Source organism: Carya illinoinensis, chromosome 3 (assembly GCF_018687715.1).
Source record: "Carya illinoinensis cultivar Pawnee chromosome 3, C.illinoinensisPawnee_v1, whole genome shotgun sequence".
In the NCBI taxonomy this organism is placed as follows: Eukaryota; Viridiplantae; Streptophyta; class Magnoliopsida; order Fagales; family Juglandaceae; genus Carya; species Carya illinoinensis.
The window spans coordinates 670,360-693,933 of NC_056754.1; the positions used below are offsets into that span (position 1 = coordinate 670,360).

At 36.8% G+C, this 23,574-nt stretch overlaps 2 protein-coding genes across 3 annotated transcripts; one reads left to right on the forward strand and one right to left on the reverse strand.

Moving 5' to 3' along the window:
* The first annotated feature begins 2,627 nt into the window (after positions 1-2,627).
* On the forward strand, positions 2,628-11,171 carry LOC122302258 (protein CROWDED NUCLEI 1-like). The gene is made up of 8 exons (XM_043113437.1): positions 2,628-3,347; positions 4,890-5,099; positions 6,119-6,372; positions 6,521-6,791; positions 6,861-6,944; positions 7,436-9,558; positions 10,210-10,381; positions 10,566-11,171. The coding sequence occupies exons 1-8, from the start codon at positions 3,093-3,095 to the stop codon at positions 10,827-10,829; spliced, it is 3,633 nt and encodes a 1,210-aa protein (XP_042969371.1). The 5' UTR covers positions 2,628-3,092; the 3' UTR covers positions 10,830-11,171.
* Positions 11,172-11,718: 547 nt separating this feature from the next.
* On the reverse strand, positions 11,719-20,101 carry LOC122302259. 2 transcript variants are annotated; one of them, XM_043113439.1, is made up of 9 exons: positions 19,771-20,101; positions 18,400-19,075; positions 18,127-18,208; positions 17,840-17,915; positions 17,281-17,361; positions 15,412-15,548; positions 14,186-14,438; positions 12,751-12,814; positions 11,719-12,591 (listed from the first exon to the last, which is right to left on the reverse strand). In XM_043113439.1, exons 2-9 carry the CDS (start codon positions 19,016-19,018, stop codon positions 11,966-11,968), a joined length of 1,938 nt encoding a protein of 645 aa, XP_042969373.1. In that variant the 5' UTR covers positions 19,019-19,075; positions 19,771-20,101; the 3' UTR covers positions 11,719-11,965. The 2 variants fall into 2 exon arrangements, with proteins under 2 accessions (XP_042969373.1, XP_042969372.1); XM_043113438.1 differs by having other exon boundaries at positions 11,719-12,597; positions 19,771-20,100.
* Positions 20,102-23,574: the final 3,473 nt, after the last annotated feature.

The window sequence follows — 23,574 nt, forward strand, 5'->3', positions numbered from 1 at the left end:
ACTTTACTCTTGTTCCTCTACTTCCTTCTTCCAATTCTTTTTCGTTGGCAAATATTATTTAGATACCAACAAAGGCATATATCATTGAATCGTGAAGTGATTGAAAAAAAATTAATCTATTTTTAAATGAATAATAATGATATATATAAATTCTAGATGTACAAACTTTGCACAGATTTTTTAATAAAAAAAGTAAATTTATTATGAAAAAATATGAAAATTTTATTATTTTCTAAGGGGCCTTTTTTTTTAAAAGAAAAAAAAAATTACACGTGGGGTTGTTACCATCATCCTTAACATTGCTGATTTTAAATACCATCTTAAGAGCATTGACAATAGCCTCGCTATTGCCCAATGCAAATACAAAATTTAGCTATATTTGTCAAAAAAACTTCCACATTGGACTAGCTAAACTTATGCTAACTTAACTTTGTGCTACAGTAAATTAATATCCCTGGCCATTATTGGTGAACTACTATAGGAGGAGCAAAATATTGATTTATTATTTCCCGTCCAACAACCCCTATCTCTTTCCCTCATATTCCATTCTCTTTTCATGGATGTTATTTTTCTCTCTTTGCGATAGGGAGAGAAACTGATAGGAACTTATGACTGCTGGAAGCTAGCTATAGTGCCGAGGGGCAAAGGTGAGTAACTGTGTTCTGATATTTTTTGTGCAATTGGAGATGGCGTGGAGGGCTGGCAACGCTCGGTAATCCACAAGCAACATGATTATGAGCTTTGTTTTAATCAACAAAAACATAGGTTGGTTGAATATGGTTGCAGCGGGTTGAGTATGGTGGCAGTGGTGAGTTTTCTATTAAGAAATGAGTGAAGAGAATGATCGAATGAAAGAAAAAAGAAGAAGATAGGAGAATACCATTTCTCATTCATTTGTTTGAAAGTTTGGTGAGAAAGGTTTTCTGCGTTCTGAGTGTGGGATATGCTGCTGATCTATGCAAGGGAAGAAGAAAATGAGACTGAGAGAGAGGGAGTTAAGAGGCGCATGCGAGAGTTTTATGAGTGAAACATAGTGTTCCAACTCATGTGGCGAAAATAGGGTGTCCATAGAATTGTTCCAGTGAATAAACAAGGTAGAAAAAATAGTATATAAAGCGTATTTGTAAAATTAGTTAGAAAATAATAATTTTATTTTTAATAAAATAATTAATTAATATATGAAGTGTATTAATAAAATATTAATTTTTTTATATTATTAAAATACATAATTTTATATTATTATTTTACATTTAAAATAACTAATCTAATGTAAACTCATTTAATTAAAACTTGATACTATGGCTAAAAATTATTATTCTAACTAAACTTTGGACTTAATAATATGTTAAGCCATTGCGAATGCCGTAATTGTACAAAACCAAGGTGTCACCGTTTCTCCCCGGATTAAAAAGAAAAAAAGAAAAAAAAGAAGAAGAAGAAGAGTACATCACAGTTGTTACCGTTGTACTTGTCAAAATTCGGGGCCCATTTAACCATGTTTGGAGCAAGAATAAAAAAAAAACCCTTTTTAAGATTTAACCATGGTTTCTTGACGTCAGTAGCTCTATCAAAAGTCACTTTTGTTTATTTTTTTTATATATTTTACTGCTATAATTAATCAAAAAAATTATATTAATTTATAAAAAATAATATAATTAATTATATTAATAAAATATATAAAAAAATACATAAAAATGAATACAAATAAAATTGTTACAATCAAAATTCGCTACTTATGCTTCCTCGCTTTCTTCCGCATAAAGAAAGAAAAATTCTCACTTTTGTCGTGCGTGATTGTGATAATAAATTAATAATGATGGGAAAGAGGGCACGTGGGGTTGGCGGTACAAAAGATGCTTAGCCCCTCGCATTTCCATCCATACCCTTATAGCTTAGTCAAAATCTCAATCCCCAACTTACCAAGAAATTAAACCATGGCATTTGCATTTCCCATCCATCCATCAACATCCGTGTATTATTCTTAGATCAATGCTGTACACGATATTTTTATTTTATTGTATAAGATATAATATATTTATTGTACTTAAATAATTATTTATTTTTTAAAAAAATAAATATATAGATTAATAGACAATATTAACTCGTGAAATAAAAATTAAATAATAGTATAATTTATAAAAAAATTTTAGAAAAAATATATTTAGAGTGTACCGTATAATTATTTTTTTTAAAAAATAAATATAAAAAAATTAATTTTATAATAATAAACTCTACCATTTAATAACATAATTATATGGCACATGTCCCACAATTATACTTAACAATATTATTATTTTTTTTTCTTATTATTGTTCTATTCTTTCCTCTTCCGTACACTGCATTAAGGATCACTCTCTCACGGCGGCCCAACCTTATCCAAAGACTTGGAGTCTTGGAAGCGGCTCCACCAACCATGGGCAGTTTCGTAATCCCAAATGATTCACCCACGTTCCATAATTCCATCATCTCAATCCCAAAAGTACCCATACCTGAAGCGTGCACACCACGAACTGCAAAATTAATGGGTAGTACCGTAATTTCATTCCCACATAATATTAATAACAATAAAATCTAAAAAAAAAAAAAGGGAAAAGAATGTGAGTGATCTGCGTTGCAAAGCGCACACATTCGCTTAATCTCACACAAACGAAAAAAGAAAAAAAGAGAAATAGGGTGTTCCGCTTCGAGACGTTATCGGATTCCAAATCCCCATTTCGCCGGATTTTTGGGGCTCCGTTCACGTCCGCACTAGGGTTACTGTTATTAGAGCCTGCGCACACGGGGAAAATTCCTCAATCCCCCTCCCCCAACACACAGATAGACTGAGACTGGCATAGAGATAGTCAGTTACGGCCAGGGAGCGAACGACTTCATTTCCGAAAAGACGTCGTATTCACTACTTGAAGAAAGAAATCCGATCGTGCCCAAGTTACGGGGAATTTTCGAAGAAGTTACATAAGTTTAAGTGTTGGTTTCCGAAGACTTTAAGGGGTCTGTCTGATTCGGTGAGGGCTCGGTGTGCTTATGAAGTTGAACAATTCACGATCTGCGATTCCGTTCTTTACTGAGGGCCAGTTTTCTGAAGTTTCATCATGTTTACCACCCCGCAAAAGTTGTGGCCCGGCTGGCCTCTTACGCCCAGAACCGCTGGCCATAAGACTGCTACTGGCTCCACGCTGAATCAGGATTCCGGAGAAGCCACCGCTGGAAAGGGAAAGAACGCAGCTGCTCTTGTCGAAGCCTCTGCCGCGCCGAATTCGTGCTTGGTAGCAGAAAATGGTGGCTTCTTCGAGGAGTCCGGGGATCCGAATTCGCTGGTGGAGAAGGTTTCGAAGCTTGAAAACGAGGTTCCTGGTTTATAATTCACTTATAAACACTTGATTTTTTTCGTTGGTATTTTGTATGTTGATTTGTTTTACAATTTGGGGTTACTTGGTTTTTTTGGATCTCTCTTTCTTTCTTTCTCACTTTCTTTTAACATTGGTATTTATATGGGGTTTTATTGTTTCAAATTTCCATTAAATGGGACGAAGAAAAAGCATTACCATCCTTTCCGTCCGCTCTTTTCCTACATTTGACGATTTTTTTTGAACTCTTTTCAACTCGAAATTGGAGTTGGTTGGTAATTTTAGATAGTAAAGGTAACTTCTTCATTTAGTTGGCATGTTGTTACACTTCTTTGATCGGGTAAATCAAGAAATGTTGCACTTTAATACTAGGGTAATCTGCCTGCCCCGGCTATATTTTTCTCTGTTCATTTTGTTTGTTCCGAATCCCACATTGTGTACATTTTATGTTATTTTGGGTCCTTAAACATGCTTTCATCATGTCTTATGTGTTCTTTAAACCAGAAATAATGAGTTCACAATCTGTATGTCTGAAGATTTGGACGTGTAATTCACCATTCTCCCAAAGCATTAAGTTGCGTGGTGGTCAAGAGATGGTTTGCACCAAACAAGTAATTGCTCATTTTTGCCCTCATCCGGTCACCAACTTTAATGTTTTAGGGTACAACATCAAATATATTTACCATATTAATGACAAGTTTAAATACTTACTAAAATAAAAGAATTGATAGAGCCCACACTAATTTAATTGAGATTAAACTAGTAAAAAAATCTAATTGAGATTAAAGTTTAGTCCACTTGAGTGTTAGCAATTCACTTATAAAAAAAAAATTGTCTCAAGCAAGTAATTGCTCATTTTTGCCCTCATCCTGTCACCAACTTTAATGTTTTAGGGTACAACATCAAATATATTTACCATATTAATGACAAGTTTAAATCTGATTAAATTTACAAGAATTAATAGAGCCAACACTAATTTAATTGAGATTAAACTACTTGTACAAAAATCTAATTGAGATTAAAGTTTAGTCCACTTGAGTGTTAGCAATTCACATATAAAAAAAAAATTCTCTCAAAAATTCAGTTGTCAAAAAGACATTTGAGTGTCAGCAATTTATGTGCATTATCAATTATCTCTGCCGTCCTGATACCTCTTTCCAAGTTTATGGGCAGCCTCTGGCCTGCTCTCTGCCCTCTCTGGGTCTACCTTTGTTTTTTCTGCTTTGCTGGGTTCTCTTCTAGATGTTTGTTTTCTTTTCGGTTCCATTTGTTGATATCTTTTGTGGTATATACATTTGTGTCATTACTCAATTCTGGGGCCTATATTTAAGTCATGTTTTTGTTTCTGTAATTTTTTTATTGTTTGATGTTATCTGTACTGCTTTATGCCGTTCAATCTTTTACTTTATGAAAAAAAAAAATGTTAGCCATACTGCTTTCCATTCTACTTATAAAAAGAAAAGTTGTGCTGTTTTCCTTTCTTCACTTGTTTTAATAAATATAACGCTTTACCGCTTAACTTATTTGCTGATGTGTTGCCAGCTTTTCGACTACCAATACAATATGGGGCTTCTCTTGATTGAGAAAAAGGAGTGGACTTCTAAGTATGAAGAACTCAGGCAAGCATTAGTAGAAGCAAAAGATGCCCTCAAACAAGAACAAACGGCCCATTCAACTGCAATATCTGAAGTTGAGAAGCGTGAGGAGAATTTGAGAAAAGCCTTGGGTGTTGAGAAGGAGTGTGTGCTTGATGTATGCTCCTTGCCCCTGATACACCCATACATAGATGTTTATTATTGGGCAGAAATGTCGTAAACTGTTACTGATCAACACTAAATAATTAGAAGAAATACATATATTTCAAGGGACAACATATTTTGTTAATCTAATTTAGTTCATCTTAGTACCCGTTAGGTTGCAGCCTAGTTGGCAAAGTGGAGGTTTGGGATGAGTTGTAGACGCAAACATCCTTGATTTGATCCTGTACTAGGAGTTTCTGTAGATTACCTGATACACAGTCTTGGCAAGCAAGGTTGTGTATTTGGAGTGTACTTCCCAGTGGTGGTCTGAAAGGTGGTGCCTTGGTGGAATGGGACCCCACCTTGGTGGGGTTCCATCATCCATGCCATAAAAACGAGTTCATATGACCACCTACCCAAGCCCCTCTTTGAAAAAGAAAAAATCATCTCTTGAGTATGCCTCAGCTCTCTCTCTCTCTCTCTCTCACACACACACACACACAAAAAATCTGTCCGCAATACACAATATAAAAGAAACGAAGGGAGCTCTATTGGCTAAAAGCTCAGTAATGATTGTCGAGATGATTCTTATATTCTAAGTTGAATTGCTCTTATTATGAGAAGCAATATGCATTATCTGTCAGGTTATTTAGTCGCAGATTATACATGTGTAAAGATGAGTAAATTCTTTTTATTCAGTGAGCTCATCACTTGACATCAAGTTTTGTGCCAATGATTGCGCTCTATTCCATTTGATGTATTCAGTGACCTAGATAGGTTTTATCTCTTGTATACCATCTTGTGTACTTGGGCTTTGCCTATCCTTATTAATACTACTGTTTACTTATAAAAAAAAATGTATATTTTTTTGTTGACAAAATAACAATATTTTGTCATGAACCTAGCTTATCTTTTAGAATGCTAAGTTTGATCATTTATGTTATTTGTCATCGATGAAATTTGATACCACTATTGTAGAAACAAAAAGTGCAGGTGATACTTGCTCATATGTGGAGAATGTTGGTTTTGCAGCTTGAGAAGGCTTTGCGTGAAATGCGCTCGGAAAATGCAGCAATCAAGTTTACTGCTGATTCTAAGTTGGCTGAGGCAACTGCTTTAGTCACTAGCATTGAGGAGAAATCTTTGGAGGTAGAGGTGAAATTGCGTGCTGGTGATGCCAAGCTTGCTGAGGTGAGCAGAAAGACTGCAGAAATTGAGAGAAAATCACAGGACTTAGAGGCACGAGAAGCTGCACTTCAAAGGGACCGCTTATCCTTCATTTCTGAGTAATCTTAACTCTTCTGACCTTTGCTATATCCATACTCTTGCTCTTGAATCTTTCTGCTACTGAGTGTTTACAGTTAATTAGTGGGGGCAATTTTACACGGTTCAAATTTTTTTCTTATTTAATTAAGTTGTTTGTACTTCTTGCAGGCGCGAGTCCTATGATTCTACTTTATCCAAGCAAAGAGAGGACATGCGAGAATGGGAAAGAAAATTGCAGGAGGGAGAAGAGAGGCTAGCCAAGGGTCAAAGAATTATTAACCAAAGAGAGGAGAGGGCAAATGAGAACGATAGGATTTTCAAGCAGCAAGAAAAGGACCTTGAAGAGGAACAGAAGAGGATTGATGCAACCAACATTAGCTTGAAAAGGAAAGAAGATGACATAAACAGCAGGCTTTCAAATTTAACTTTGAGAGAGCAGGCAAGTATTTCTTTGTGCTGAGTTGTTGCTAAATCTGTTGAATTATGTATTAATATATCATTTTAGCAGGAATTTGATGCCATGAGGACAAACTTGGAGATGAAAGAGAAGGAGCTACTTGCATTAGAAGAAAAGCTCAATGCTAGAGAAAGAGTAAGTTCTTACACCATGTTCTTTTAAGTGGGATACTTTTTAAGAAGCATTCAGTACGATTATTTTGTTGGTCATCTGAACAATCGAAGTTAGTACACACAATGTACATCTGTTGTCTTGCTAGCATGTGCCTTATCATTTTATATTTCATCTAGTGTGTTGGCAGCAGTAGAATTATTAATTTTGGAGTGAATGAGCTCCCATATTGTCTGGGAAGGAGAATTGCTTGCTGTTTTAATAATCCCAAGGGGTTTTAATTGTAGTCTTCACTTGTCTTGGAATATAGGCACTAATGTGGCATGGGTTTTCCTTGAGTCATTACAAGTTATCTATTTTGGCACTTATTAAAAGGAAAACTCTTAAAAGAAGGTCTGCATGCCAGCATAAGGAAGTTGGTCTCGCTGTGTCAGATTGGAACATCATTAGCTATCATATAAAATTATGCTGCTGACATTTTCTTTTCATTGGCTTGTTTTGTTAAATGTCCACAGACTGAGATTCAGAAGCTTCTTGATGACCACAATGCCACTCTGGATGCGAAGAAGCTTGATTTCGAGTTGGAAATTGATCAAAAGAGGAAATCACTGGATGATGAGTTAAATAACAAGGTGGTTGAAGTGGAGAAGAGGGAAGCTGAAGTTAATCACATGGAGCAGAAAGTTGCAAAGAGAGAGCAGGCTTTGGAAAAGAGATGGGAGAAGCTTAGGGAGAAAGAGAAGGACCATGAGTCCAAGCTGAAAGATCTGAAGGCAAGGGAGAAGTCCATCAAATCTGAGGAGAAGAGTTTGGAGAATGAGAGGAAACAAGTGCTTGCTGATAAAGAGGTTGTGCTTAGTCTCAAGGCTGAAGTTGAGAAGACAAGGGCTGATAATGATGAAGAGCTATTGAAGATACGTGAAGAGCAGCATCGGCTTCAAGTGAGTGAAGAAGAGAGATCAGAATATGTTCGCTTGCAATCAGAACTAAAACAGGAGATAGATGATTACAGGCTTCAGAAAGAACTGCTTCTGAAGGATGCTGAAGATTTAAAGTTGCAAAAGGAGACTTTTGAGAGGGAATGGGATGAGCTGGATGTGAAACGAGCTGAGATTGAGAAAGAGATGAGAAAAGTGACTGAACAGAGGGAAGAAGTAGAAAAACTGAAACACTCTGAAGAAGAATGGTTAAAAAATGAGAAGTCAGCGACACAGGAGTACGTACAAAGGGAACTGGAAGATCTTAAAGTGGCCAAAGAGTCTTTTGCTGCTCAAATGGAGCATGAGAAGTTAGCAATTGCTGAAAAAGCTGAAAGTGATAGAAGCCAAATGCTTCATGATCTTGAGCTGCGGAAAAGAGAACTTGAGACTGATATGCACAATCAGCTAGAGGACAAAGAAAAAGAATTGTGGGAGAGGGAGAAGCTATTTCAAGAAGAAAAAGAGAGACAATTAGACAATGTTAATTACTTGAGAGAAGTAGCTAGGAGAGAAATGGAAGGAATTACACTTGAGAGAGTTAGAATAGATAAAGAAAGACAAGAAGCTGATGAAAACAGAAAGCATCTTGAAAGGCACCAAGTGGAAATGCGAAAGGACATTGATGAACTTGCTGATCTTAGCAGGAAGTTGAAAGATCAGCGTGAACAATTTGTTAAGGAGAGAAAACGCTTCATTTCATTTGTTGAAAAACTCAAGAGTTGTCAGAGCTGTGGTCAAATCATCTCTGAGTTTGAACTGTCTGACTTACAATTTTTAGAGGAAACTGAGAATGCAGAGGTTTTTTCTCTGCCAAGACTGGCTAATATTCATGTGAAGGAAGGTGGCCGTGGAAATGCGGCTGCTTCTGAGATGCAAAACAATGAGTTATCTCCAGTTGCAGGTGTCTCAAGATCTCCAGTTTCTGGTGGAACTGTATCTTGGCTACGCAAATGCACCTCCAAGATTTTTAATTTTTCCCCAAGCAAAAAGATTGAGCTTGCTGCTGTTCATAGTTTGATAGAGGCGGCGCCTTTGTCTTGCCAGCAAGTAGATATGGAAGAACCATCCAAGAGAGTATCTAACCCTGAAGATGATGCAGAGCTATCTCTTGGTGTTGCGACTGATTCTCTGGACATCCAGAGGATCCAATCTGACAACAGCATAAGAGAGGTAGAAGCTGGCCAAGATTTATCAGCTGATGATCAAAGCAACATCAATAATAAGGCACCAGAAGCTACCGAAGATTCCCAGCCATCTGACTTGAATGGAGGTCAGCGCAAACTTCGCAAAAGAGGGAGGCCTAAAGTTTATAGGACACGTTCTGTGAAGGCCGTTGTCAGTGATGCTAAGGCTATACTTGGAGAAGCGTTAGAACCAAATGAGAGTGATTATCCAAATGGGAATGCAGAGGATTCTGGATATGATAACGCTGAAAGTCATGGTGATTCTGCTCTTGCAAGTAAAAGACTACCAAGAAATGCCAGGAAGCGGAATCGTGCTCAGACATCTCAAGTCACGGGGGATGACCATGATGGTGAAGATAGTGGAGGACATTCTGGTAGCATTGTGGCAGGCCAGCACAGGAAAAGGAGACAGAAAATTCCTCCACCTGTGCAAGCTCCAGGTGAAAAACGATACAATCTCCGGAGACCCAAAACGTAAGTTCTATAATTATAACACTCTCAAGTAATGTGATACCAATCTAGCTTAAGAAAAAGTGGGTATACGGTTGCTATTCTAATGGGTAGACTTCATCTTCCGTGCATTTGGAGGCAGTGAGAAATTAAAGTAAATTGTATTTTTTAGTTTTTGATAGGTAAAAGAAATTTTATTAATAGAATTGAAAATAGGCGCAGCCCTAGTACAAGTAGATTGTTTTTAGACTTCTGTGTATTGATTATTGAACATACAGCCTCATCCATCCTTACCCTCAATTTCCCTCCCCCCAATCCAAATAAGAAGGAAAATAGAGAAAATAAGAGTACTCTGGGGATTTGAGGATGTAGACCATCTAGGTGGTGTGCTTAGTTAAAGTTAGAGAAAACAGAGCAGAGTAGAAATTGTATCACTCCAATTAATTGATTCAGGAAGATGCCTTGTTCATCTGTTGTGTTTAGAGAAATATAGGGGAGAGAGAGAAGAGAAGAGAGAAGATATCACTCCAATTAGTTGTTGTAGGAAGAGCCTTTATTCATCTGTGGTGGCTAGGTTAACAGGCCACCATTTCATTGTTTTATAGCAAGGTCTGTTAAGTTTTCTGAGGCGTTTCAAGCAAAATTGACTTCTAACTTTGCAATAATGGTTTTCAGTGGAGTTACTGTCACCTCTACCAGAGGCAGGCCTGACCTTAGCAAAGAAAACAAGGTAGAAGATACTGATGGCGTTAGAGCGATGGGGGAGGAAATTATTCTCTCTAATGCTGCTCCTGCACTTTCAATTGGAGTTGCTAGTGAGAATGGCGGAAGCACTCACTTTGTTCAGGTAAGGGATTTTGGTTTCTTCAAAATCTCATTAGACATTTTATTGCCCTATTTAAGTTAAGAGAGTCGTCCTTCTTGTAAGTTGATTATGGGACACCCACGTGAGTGGCGGTACCATTTCTACTGGCTTTCAAAACTGTCTGAATTGTTTTTGCTGACTTCACATCTCCTTCTTTGTGCGACAGTCTGGGAGAAAAGCAGACTCTAAGGTTGAAAATGCTGATACAACAAAAAACTTGGTTGAGAACACAGCTGTAAGTGAAGAGGTGAATGAGACACCGGTAGGGGCAGGGGAGTACAGTGATGGAGATGAGTACAGGAGTGAATCCCATGGTGAAGATGCTGCCGGGGTTGATAGTGTTGATGTGGGCGATGACTACGAGGATGAGCCTGAAAATCCTGGTGAAGCGTCAATAGGAAAGAAGCTCTGGACTTTCTTTACAACATAATGATGGCGGATCCTGTTTGCCATATGGTGGGCTTTGAATGGATCTTAGATTGCTGTTAGGAGTTTCCTGACGTGTAGTAATGTGTATTAACAATTTAAATGTAGCTAGAAGATCGCAAGTATTCAGGTTGGGAAATGAGTTTTGCTCTGCCCTCTCTATTTCTCTTTTTAGGATTTAGAAAATAGGGGGCATTCTATTTTTTAATGACAGTCCTAGATATTTTGATGTAGTAGGTAACCCAGTGCATATTTAACACTGGACACTCGGCTTCCACCCTTCCAATTGTTTGTATCAAATGTTTGTATCCCTACTGGAATGATTGTTTGAACACTGTGATCCGAATGTCCTCTCTCTCTCTTAAGTTATGGTCTAGAGTTAAAAAAAAAATTGGTTGTGGTACGCACGTAACGTATTGAATGTTGAGGTTTGAGGGAGGATAATATAAATGTAATCTAGATATTTATGCTGCTATGCATTAGGGGAAGCTCAGAAGGTAAAAGAGGCTTACAACATTATTATCTTAAATAGTAAAAAATTGGTTGGGTGCTAACTGCTAAATAATAAGAAGTGCATGTGCTTGAGTGAGCTAATGTTGCATGGTTACTCCACCGCGTTACATTCAGGAGCATTTTTTTGGGAGCCTCCAGACATCTTGCAACGCAGAAAATTGGGCGAGAACCACTTGTTACTCGTCATGGACCCAAAAACTCGATCCACAAAACTAGCCTCGGTAAGAACATGAGTAGATGCATGCATACATTACAGTCCTACACGTCGTACTTGTGAACTCTTGAGCGATAAAGAGCAACCAAAGAAGCAAAGAGAAGGATGTGAGGGCGAAGTAAGCAATGCTGTATAGAGTAGCAAAATCCCAAGGAAGAGACTAGGATTTATGGATATCCCAAACAAATTCCAGTTCCATAGATATCCCAAACCCATAAAATAAGCATTTTTAACATCTTGACCACAAGGAACGCTAAGTTCAAACTGAAAACAAATGGACAGATCTAAAATTTGGAGAATCACATACAACTACACCATTACAAAGATCCATCTAAATTTTGTACACTCACTTCCCTGCTGCTATATGTCAGGAAAAGTTCACAAATTGCCTCTACAATTCAATCAATTTAGTTTTACCTTCTACTGCGATGGTAATGCCTGTTTTGTGTATCCTTACCATGAGGTGAAAAATCCCGGCTGTAGTCATTCCTGCTTTCATCAGTCCAATTTTCATATCTGCCTGAGCCATATTCGTGTCGTAAAGAATCATAATTTATGGGACCATCAAATAAAGGGCTGCGTCTATCTCTGTTTGAAAGGGACCTTCCAAAGCTAGGGCTTCTGGGTCTCGGAATGTTACTTCTTGGACTGTGAGAATCATAACTAGAATCATAACCAACATACCTCGGATGAAAACTAGACAGAGAGGGGCTAAGTCCAGGTTCACAGCCGGGTGGCCCATCATCTGCAAAATCCCTGGACCACCTTTGCTCCTGATGATGACCTCTGCTGACCGGTTCTGAATAATGGTTTAATCTGCGGTGCAATCTGTTCCTGGAAAAATCTAAACTTGATGGCCCAGCTGCCCAAAGTCTTCCATCAGCATTTTCTGGAATTGGGGCATTTAGTCCAGGAAACTTGACTGTCATTTTCCTCTGTGGTTCAGGGCAGTCTCTTTCAACAATTTCCCCATCCTCCTGTTCTTCCTTAATTTCCTCATCAGCATATATTGTAATCCCAGATGACTGATCCTCATTATCTGCATCTAAAAATTCCAGGATTCATGTTACGAGTTGAAAAATGAAAAAGGGAAAATATAATTGCTACAACTTTGAAACCGATAGTAAAACTTTTTTTTTGATAGGTAAAACCGATAGTAAAACTGAACACAAAAACTACACAAAATATAATCAAATACCAAGGTATCCTGGTGGGTATCCTATTTCCCGCATTCTGTGAAGCCAAGGGGGTGGATCGAGTTCCTACATTTAAAAAAAAAAAAAAAAAAATTCATAATAAAAGGACTTTAAAATCCACCCCACCGCCCCAAACTCTACCAAAAGAAGTGACAACTTCAACATCCCGTTTTTAAAAGAACAATACAGAACGTTTTAATGTCCGGTTTTTAGCAAGCATAATTGACAACTTCAACATCTCTATTATAAGAACAATACAGAAGAAGTGATCATGATGTGACAGTAAAGACCTAGAAGCAAATTCAACCAAAAAGGAGAAGTGCCAGCATAGAATCTAATTACATACAGAACATTCAACATGACAGACTAACAGGACAAATCCAGCAGTTATAGGTGATGGCAAGCTCTAGATGATGCAATTCTGAAAAAACCGATTCAGGTCCAGTGTACTTGGGTTGTGCTTCCTTATTAATAATTTTACTTATATATATAAAAAAATGATAGAGAACACATGAAGAGTTTACTTGAGCATGTAATCCTAAAAGCCCATTCAAGTGGTATGAGAAATACACACTTTGACCAGAAACAAATTCAATGGATGTTAATTTTTTTGGTAAGTAATTTAATGGATGTTAAACAAACATGAAGCTTAGGGGCATCAAGAAACTGAGTCAAGGTCCATCCAAATACATGATGTTCATAAAACACAAAGGAGAGGCTGCTTAAACTTCGAATGAAAAGGAGAAAGCATTCGCACCTTAGTTTCTTAACACTTCGGTTTAATTCCTTTTCACCTTTCAACTCTCTCAAGCACCATTTTCTTCAGCTAAACTGGAGTTCTTGGTTGTATATGGAAGTCAAGAGGAATAGCTACATGACTTCTGTACTGTGGTTAGCGGTAGCAGGATGGTGATTAAGGATTTCTTTTAATTTGATTTTTTGAATCTAAGATATTTCACATTATCAAATTTGACTTATTTGGACTGCCGAGCTTGATACAAGTAAATGCAAGAGTTCATTAGTTGCATATAAAATATAAACACCTGCCAACTCACCATACCTCTGACATATTACTTGTATGCTAATAGAAGTACCCTAAGATGTTTTTTGAAGTGGAAAGCTCTGTTGATGGGTGCCCTCAGTAAAATGACTAATTCAGCCAATCACTTGGGTCTGCCTAGATGAATGTTTTCTTTACCTGTTGGTTTTACTTATGCTGGGACATGAAAATGTACCTTATATATATGCCATCTTCCAAGGTCATCAAACCAACCAATCGTGACCCAGTATAACAAATTTAGCAGTGAATTGAATTATAATACTTTTTTTGATCTTTTTGTTTAAATTTACTTTGATCGGGAATTGAATTATAATACTTAATCCCAACAAGAAACATCTCTGCAAAGTATAAATAGACTTTCATAATGAAAAACATACCCCAAGGCCCAAAAGTTGCTGTGTTTCAACATCAAGAGTACCCGGCTTTAAACCATCATACTTTCCACCAGGAGTATTCTGATAATATCGAGTTGGATTGCGTGAACCGGCATTTTGATTGCGTTTAGACTTATGCTGTTTGCGAGCATTATTGACAGCAACATTGTCACGGGGCTTTGGGCATTCTTTCAAAGAATGATTATAAGATCCACAATTGAAACAACGACTTGCATTATCGATTATCCCCAAGCCTCTACAATTTCAAAAAAAGGAAAAGGAAAAAAATCACAAACTATTCTAACAAAACTAATATCACATACATGTTGAAGTGATGCTTCTTTTCTTCTATCTTTACCCATGTTGAGAAGCAATTCTTCACTAAACATGAAAAAATCAGTCCCCCAATATCAAGCAGGACCATTATTTATTAAAATGATAAAAATCCCATTTTTTTCATAGGTAAAAGTATAAGAATAATGTTCTTAAGAAAAAAGTAAATTTTTGTTGGCTTATAGATAAACTAATTTGCACATTCTTGCATAGATCCAAGCCCTAGGTCATCCAATGGTTTTAGGTATCTTCACCCTTCGTCTTTATTGTTGTTATTGTTGGTGTTATTATTTTCTTTTTCACTTTCCTGCTTTTCTTCCAAAGAGATCAAAGGCATTAAACATGACAACCAAAAAAAAAAGGCTCTTACAAAAAACATAAAGTTAGGCTATCACTCCAGATTTTTCCTGCTGACTCCAAACACAATACAAATTGAACTAATTGTTTCATATAAATGCAGATATACCTCCACCACAAGGGAAACTGTAATACTACCATGTTAACTTGATAGTGAAGAAAAGGAACACAAACATTTCAATATCAGAAAAAGTAAATAAATAAACAAACGAGTTTGCAATTTTTGTGGTGTTGTAGATATTGCAGAGCCACAGTGGATGGTAATGGTTAATATCAGCAAAACCATGATTCTCACCGACCTTCTTTCTAATCTTCCAAGGACCTCAAAATACGTAATTAATTTGCATGTTTCAACCAGTCATAGCAGATTGTCACATGTTCAATTGTGAACTTAGCAGGCCAAGCCAAGGTAAGCTTTCGTCAACAATAATTTTTATTTAATTGGTAAACAAAATTTTATTGATAATAAGCGTAGGCAAGAGCCCAAGTACATCAGACAGCTTCATCAACAAATAATAAAGGAATTAAAAAGGGCTTACTCCTCCACGTTATTTGAACCTTCAGCTGAAGTCAAACCTAATGCATATCCACGATCGTAAAGAGGCACGGAGTTACTCTCCAAAGGAATGAACTCCTTGTTCTGTTGCTTCCTTGTTTGGTTGTCCATCCAGAAGGACTGCAAGTCAAAGGTCGTATACGTTAAACAAACAAACAAACATTTTACCCATTTACTAGCTAACAAAATGTCATCCCCATCACGGTACAATAGTGAGAGCATTGGAAATCTCCTAAATTGGGTAAAAACATGGAAATGTTCCTAGAGTGAATTATTCTTCAATTACAACAGGATGGCCATGAAGCTATTTATCCAGGAAAGTCATGAAGTTCTAATAAATCCTTAAAGTTTTAATTATCATGTACTGGGATGGATAGGATATTTTAATCGTAAGTTGTGAACCTGAACTACACCAAACATGAAAGCGGGAAGCAAATTGAACCTGATATTCTTTTATGTGCACCTATTACCCCAAAATCTGTGTGGTCTATAATATATATATATATCAAAGAGCCGTGTCAATATCTCTGATATTACCAATAAATTACCCCTGAAGTTGGACTGCCAACTTCAAGTCCTGTTATAATTGTAAAATTATCTTCACTAACGATAACGGGCTTGTTCCTGAAGAAAATGCACACACCAACCATTATAATTCTCTGATGCCTAGACAATTAAATCTCACTTGTCTGAAAAAGGAAAAAAAAGGAGTTTCTAAGGATCAGCATGTTTAATCATTGAGGGAAGAGAAGCACTTTGCATTATTTGCAAGTATATCAATTAGTACATAAAAAGTGATGTTAGTAAATACATACTACCCAAGATAATATCTCAAGGTGGATTAGGAGTCCGAAACCTGCTCGTGTTTTTTTTTTTTATTTTTATTTTTTTTATTTTTTTTTATTTTTTAAAGTAAGAAGAAACCTGCGTGTTTAATCATGTACTCTTAGAGAGAGGCATTGCCGCTACCAAAATGACAGAGAGGCCTTGTGGAGGGATGTAGTGGATGCTAAAAACCAAGCCAGTGGGGGTGAATGGTGTTCTTATGAAATCCAATATCCACAGGCTCTATTTAGTGGGATTATGAAAAGACATATGGTTGAGGGAAGTTTCCTAACCGTAATAGATTTGAGTTGGGAGATGGCATTGAGATTAGATTTTGGCTAATTTGTGGTGTGAAGATAGGAGTCTCAAGAAAGCCTTTTCTGAATAAGCAAAATAATTTTTTTTTGATAGGTAAAATAAGATTTAGTGATCAACTTAACAGGCAAAGCCCAAGTACACAAAAAGTATATATGGATCAGGTAAATAGGCATCAAATGCATACAAAGGCTAAGGAGGCTTCCCTTAGGGAAATGTAACCTCTACCAAGGCAGCTTATGACTAGGAAATAGATGCCTTTACTGTAAGTTCTTTAATCTGTAATATTCCACCAAGTTGAGGGCAGAGAGAACACTTTTAAATGTGTAAGTCATCCTAGTATTACATAGAGGTGCACAGAGATACTTGAGGCTCGTAAACAATATTTTAAGACGTGCTGCTAGTAGTTCATGCTTATGATCTGTCTTAAAAAAAATTCATGTAGTTGCTATGAAGCTATGTACTTAATTAGCAAACTTGAGGAGGGAAAAATTAACCGGAAGTTCATTTTAGTTAAACCACAGTTTATATATTGTGAAACAGGTTAACAAAACAGGCATTGGCATCAGAGCAATAAGCACTAACAGGTCCAAGACCAACTTCAACACCATCTCCAAAAAGCAGAAAGTTTCCTCACATGAAACATCAAAACTAAAACTTTTGAGACAATCTGGATCTATGCAGGATTCAGAAACATAACCAAGAAACTCACCACAGCAGAGTTCTTCTCCACGCCAACATGTAGAGCAGGAAAGAACATTTCTTCACCAGATTCTAACACTCCATCAGGATCCTAAGAGATATGCAATTTCAGACTAGCTTTAATCAAAGTTTAGAACTTATTACAGCCAATGGAAAAAAAAAGGAAACATATTGATTGCAGAATAGACAACAGATCCAAATGAGGTTTATTCAATAGATAAATAGGACACTCTTACAAGATAAAAGTATTTTTTTTTATCGATAAACAAAATTTTATTGAGCATAAAATAGACAAAGGCCCGAGACCTAGAGGGACGTGGCTCCTTGAAATCTTTTGCACCTAAGGGTTCAAACGTTAGATCTAGAGGGATCATACCACCAAAACCAAGGCCATTACCACTTGAGCTAGCTCCTACGTCATTCCAGTTCATTTAGGGAATGAAAGAAGTGAATACATGCATCCTTAAGGGTAATATCGCAATTTGACTAGTAGAAAAGAACATACTACATAAATGAGAAGATAAATCAGAAACCAAAACTTCTAGTCTTTAGAGAAGAGTGGTCATTACTTGGGATGAAGAACCATGTTGAGCGTGCCATTGTGACCACTGCTGTAATAGTTCCTCGAGCTTCTGTCTACTACCCCTGAGAAAGTAAAAGTATCTATTACCTATAGACTAACCGTAATTTCCTTAGGAGGAAATGTTTATGTTAAAACGTGATTTTCATCATTGGTCATTCTAAAAATTTATTTTTCTTTTTTTTTTTCGGTGTGCTCCTGTATAGTTTTAAATATATCAAAAGGCAAGTTAAAACTGCGTATTCTGTCCTGTGCAGAAGATTACTTCTAACCAACCTCGTTAAGGAATTATACATGACACGCACTGAGGGTTGCTCTTCATCAAATGTCATCCGGGCTCTCTTAACACCTGATATAGCTGGCATCTCAAATTATGGAGAACGTCCATGGATAGAAACTGATTTTCCATAGGTGTAAAAGCTAATAGTGGTATTACTGTTATTTGAACTATTGCACTACAATAATCCAACGCCTTAGTTTTTAATTTGCTTGGTTACTACAGATTAAAAGGGAAAAATCTTGGGAACTTAAAATGGGAAACAAGGATACAACTGCCATCCATCTTGCGGCTTCCAACAGGACTTCCATCTCGAACGGCAAGGCCACCATTCTCAGCATGCACTTTAGAGCTGAAGCTATTCAACTCCACAGTATCACCCAATTCACCACTCACTTGCATGATAGATGGATGGTCAATCAAATTAGTATCAAGGTTTCCTTCCAGCATACCATGGTGATTTTCATGGTGAATGTCAACATCATTGACACCCAGGTTCTCACTGTTAATCTTCATTTCTCTATCTGCAGAGTTACTGGGTTGAGCGTCAGATAAACTAGGCCCATAACTAGAAGTACAAACTCCATTGCTCTCAATGCCACAGCCAGAATCATGAGAAGGGGGGAAGCTAATGAAATCTTCTTTTTCCATATCTGAATGACAGTCAACAATATCCTTTTCAATGTCTGCTTCTGACACAAAATGAGTTTCTTCATATCGAGAATCATCCTTATGTAAATGATTCTCGCTATATAGTTTGACTTCTTTATTCTCAGAATTTGTAGGTTGAAGATCAATTGGCTCATAGTTAGAATTGTGAAGTTCATTGTTCTCGCTTCCACAGTCATAGTCACCAGATGTAGGTAGGCCACTCAAATCCTCGATTTCCATATTCAGTGAAGAAACTTCTGTTGGAGTGGGTTTAGCAAGAAAATCAAAGAAGCTATTCTGCAACAGATAAATAATTATCAGTGAACAACAAAACAAAGTTCAACATTCAAAGAAGAGATGCAAATGAAGAAAACTACATCAACAACAAATTTCACACACTCATACTTGTAGAACCGTATGCATGTATGTATACATATTCACTTCCTTTCAGAATAATTCATCGTTCTATTTTTACGTAAATAACTAGAATAAAAAGGAATCACGTACAAAACACGAGCTGCAAGTTTACATCCACACTAAACCATTAAAACTCATGCGAATTGTAATGACTGTGGTAGCCATCGGCCATGGATACAAGTACAAAGGAAGAGCCAATCGAAGGAGAGAGGAAGAGTTGCTAGCATTAGACAAAAGGAGGAAAGCGAAGGAGGACCGGCGGAAAATGAGGAGGCTGTAGAAATGGGGAAAGAAAATGACTAGGGTTAAAAGGAAGTTAGGCCTGAAATTAATGGGACAAGGCAGGGAAAAAAACGAAACACACAAAATTGGACAAGTCTAACCTATTTCTTGGGACAAGAATCTCTCGGCTGTATTTTAAACAAAGAAAAACAAACATAATGAACCCACCCAACTCAGAATACCACTTCTTGGCAACTATTCCCGAGTTTCTCAGCAGCCAAAAGGAGAGAATAAGAAATTTTTGCGGCAAAAAAATAAAAATAAAATTAGGGTTTTAGAGTTAGTGTTATTACCTCGAGCGAAGGAATCTTTATTCAATTGGGAAGAGAATAGAGGTTACACCACAAGCAGAGTCAACGCTATGCCATCGATCTATGTATCTCAATCTGAGAGATTTCAGTAAAGAAGACGGAAGAATGAGATTTCAGTAAAGAAGACAGAAGAAAATAAAGCTGAGCGTCTCAGAAAGAGATATGATTGGCTGCGTCAATGAAGAGAGGGTAGAGCTCTGTCGCGCCGTCGGGGGCTTGAAGAGGGCTGTGTGGATCTTTTAAAATATCTTTGGAATTGCTTTGCGTGATTACGAGGGAATTGGCTTTCCAATTATGAGGACTTCGATCGGCAAATTCTCATAATTCATTCCATCTTTTATAAAAAATTTAATTTTTTTTCAAATCATAATTAAACTGTTTCAAATCATAAAATAATAATATTAATATTAAAAAAATAATATTATAATAATATTTTATTTAACTAAAACCATCTCATTTCTACGTCAATCGCGTCGCTTGCTGAATCCTGTTTATATGCTGTGTCACCGTGAGAATTTTGTTTGAAGTAATCATCGGGAATTTTTTGGATAGTAATACTAATTTTATTAGTAAAATGATATAAGACTTTTATAAATAATAATAAAATTATTTGTAAATAACAGTAAGGTGATTTAAATTAAAAAGAAATGCTAAGAAACAAATTTAGAGGCTAGCTTCATCTAGATATTTCTGATCTAAACTGGCTGTGAGTCATTTTTTCTTATATCTATAGTCTCTTAATGCGACCACATTAAGGTTGTGCAGCAAAGAAGAGGGTGATATATGAGAAGTTGCTGTCATTATTCACATTTTTTTGCTGCCAAACAAAATTCTAAATCAGATCTCCACATGTCTATATGCCGCACAACCAAACTCAAAACTCCTCAAATTGGTGTCGAGATAAGGTCTATAGATGCTGTTGTGTTGAACTTATTGGATTAGCGAAACTGAGGAATTAAACCACAAACAAGCATGTTAAGGATTAGCCAAATTGACTCCATCTATATACTGTCTAAACCTAACACAACATCAGACACCATCTGTACAGATCCCATCTGTACATACTTATTACAAAATGATGGCTTATTACAAACTGAAATCTATAATTCATAACTGCCTACATGTAGTGGACTGGCTTTTAAGCAACAGAAAAGTGATCCTGGAATGATAAGATCAGAATGCCTGCTGAACAAAGAAAACAAGCACAATACAAATCTTTGACTCTCTAAATTTGACAATAAGGATACTCTTGAATCTAGGGACCCATGAATTGCTCAAACTCCAATGGATCCTCGACAAATCGATATTACTATACATTGATACGGACATCTAAGAGAGGAAAGATAGCAAAAATATAAAGTGTGAGATAGAAGGCTGTATTGGGTATAATATTTATTTATTTACAATCAATCCTTAACATACTCTTCTTACAGTGCAAAGTGGGTACTCTGCACCAGTATATTTCCCATTTCGTGACACCACTTCTGTGTTTCCATCTCTTGTGAGCCTAAGATGAGATTCTATGCCTATATGGTGCCACATTTGTCTAGTAGCAACCAATTAAAAATCTGGGAATTAAAAAAAATGTTACATTTGATAAATTTATTCAACAATTGTTTAGAGACTAGATAACCATCTTAAACTTGTAACCATATAAAGCAAGTCTCTATGCCATTGTTTTCATGAATTACATTAAGCGGATCATTATGCATCTAACATCATAAAATGGTCAAATGCTAAAAATCTAGAGGCTAATACTCTTAATAACCAACCTAGTTTTAAAGCTGTACTTTAATCTCCAAGTAATTATCTCAATCACAAGAGATAGGTTGATTCCTAATTACCTACATGTAGTGGACTGACTTTTAAGCAACAGAAAGCGATCCTAGAAATGATTTGCATCGAAAGACTTAAACCCAAATCTATTTCTCAGTCACAACACCAAAAACTATTACCAGTTAAGTTGGCTGAAACCCTCTCACAAGCATAGTACTAACCAAAAAAAGTTTGTTTTGGACTTTGGTCCTAGAATTCTCAAAAGCAATCTAGAAATTCTCAAACAAAATTTCTTCTAGACTTTCATCCCTAGAATTCCTTAGAGGCCAGAGACTTTGAAAAACCATCCAGAAAAGCTAATCTGACATGGTTATTAAAAAGTACATGAACATATTTGAGCAAATATATTTTAAAAGTTGCGTTACTCTTATTTATACTCCACTTGCCAAGACAATGGCCGCACTTAACACCCAGCACAAGCATCTCGGAAATACTTTGCCCAGCATCTCAAAGTTTGGAAATTCATTCACATGTTTGCCTTAAGTAAAAAAATAAAGTCATCTACCATCCCTTACACAAACAGCAGCTGAAACAGATGTAATTAATTACAAAATCTTTAAAAATGTGGCATGTATTGGGAGGAAGCAGGAAAACTTCATTTAGAAACAGATATTTTTGACATTTCAACACTATAATCTTACAACTACAGATTTCTTTCAAAATTTCTCTAAGATTCATGCACATGCTTGAGAGAAATCTTTGCACCATCTGGTTTATGTTCCAAGGGAAAATGACACCGATTTATTAAAAAAAAGAAACCAACCCGAACCTGTTTGTAATTTTCCTCAAGAAATGACCACCACAAAACCAACAACACAACCACCATAAATGGAAAAAATGGAAAAAAAAAAGTGTCAAACCCGAACTATTATTCATTCCTGTTCATCTCAGATAGCCACTTTTAAGGGATACATATACACAGACGGTTGCAGAAGTACTGCATGGTTGGAAATGTGAAATATGATCAATTATCCGCTCTCTAATTCATTGAAGACAAGGCTTTCCTTCTCGTTAACTTCCGGTTCGGGTGTATTCAATTTCCTCCTCATCATGCATGATCTTCACCTCCCTCGCTTCTTGCTCCACTGTTTTGGAAATGGACCGGTAAGCCTCTGGAACTTGATGTGGTGATCTCTTGGACTTCTCCCGCAATAATCTCTTTCAAAGCTCCCCTCATCGCTTGAACTTTCTGCTTCCATGGGTGCCTTGCCTTTGCCTTGGCTTTTGATTCCTCATCGTAAATATCAGAGCCGGTCTCTTTCTCACCCCCGCTTCCCCAGAAGTGCTGTCACTGAGTGTCTAGAATATTGTCGTGCTCTCTTTCATTACACCTTGAAAAGAGTAGCTCCTTGTTTTCCGATCGATAGATTGGAAGCAGAGATTTTGAGAGCGATCCGGCCTTATCCCTGCCCAGACTGTATGTTGTTGAGAGCTTCTTCTCTTTGCCTTCTCTTTCTCGTACCATATTCCCCACTTTCAGCAACTTCATTGGCCACTGCCTCCCTCCTTTGCTGCTTACTGCTTAAGCCCCATAATTGTCCTATCAAAGACTTTCTTTTTGAGCTGGGGGCCGGAATACTGAAAGACCCAAAGCTATTGTCATGATATTGAAGGCAATAGTACATAGATTCGTAAGCTTTATTTTCTTCAAATTAATTAGCTTTTTTCCTTTTCTGAATCTTCAAATTAATAATTCAGTTTGTATGAGAGCAAGAGAAGCCTGCTAATTGAGACTAGCTCCAACGACAATATCTTTTACGAAACTAAAGGAATGTTCATACAGCAAGCATCATCTCATCGATCGACATCAATTGTAATGATCAAGACGTGAGAAATTACTCTAGAATTCAGAAATTACAGTTCACTTAAGACTCTGTCGCTAGAAATGCACAAAAGATATTGTTTAATGTCTGTGCCTAGGCGCAATACTGGTATTATCGAAGTGCAAAA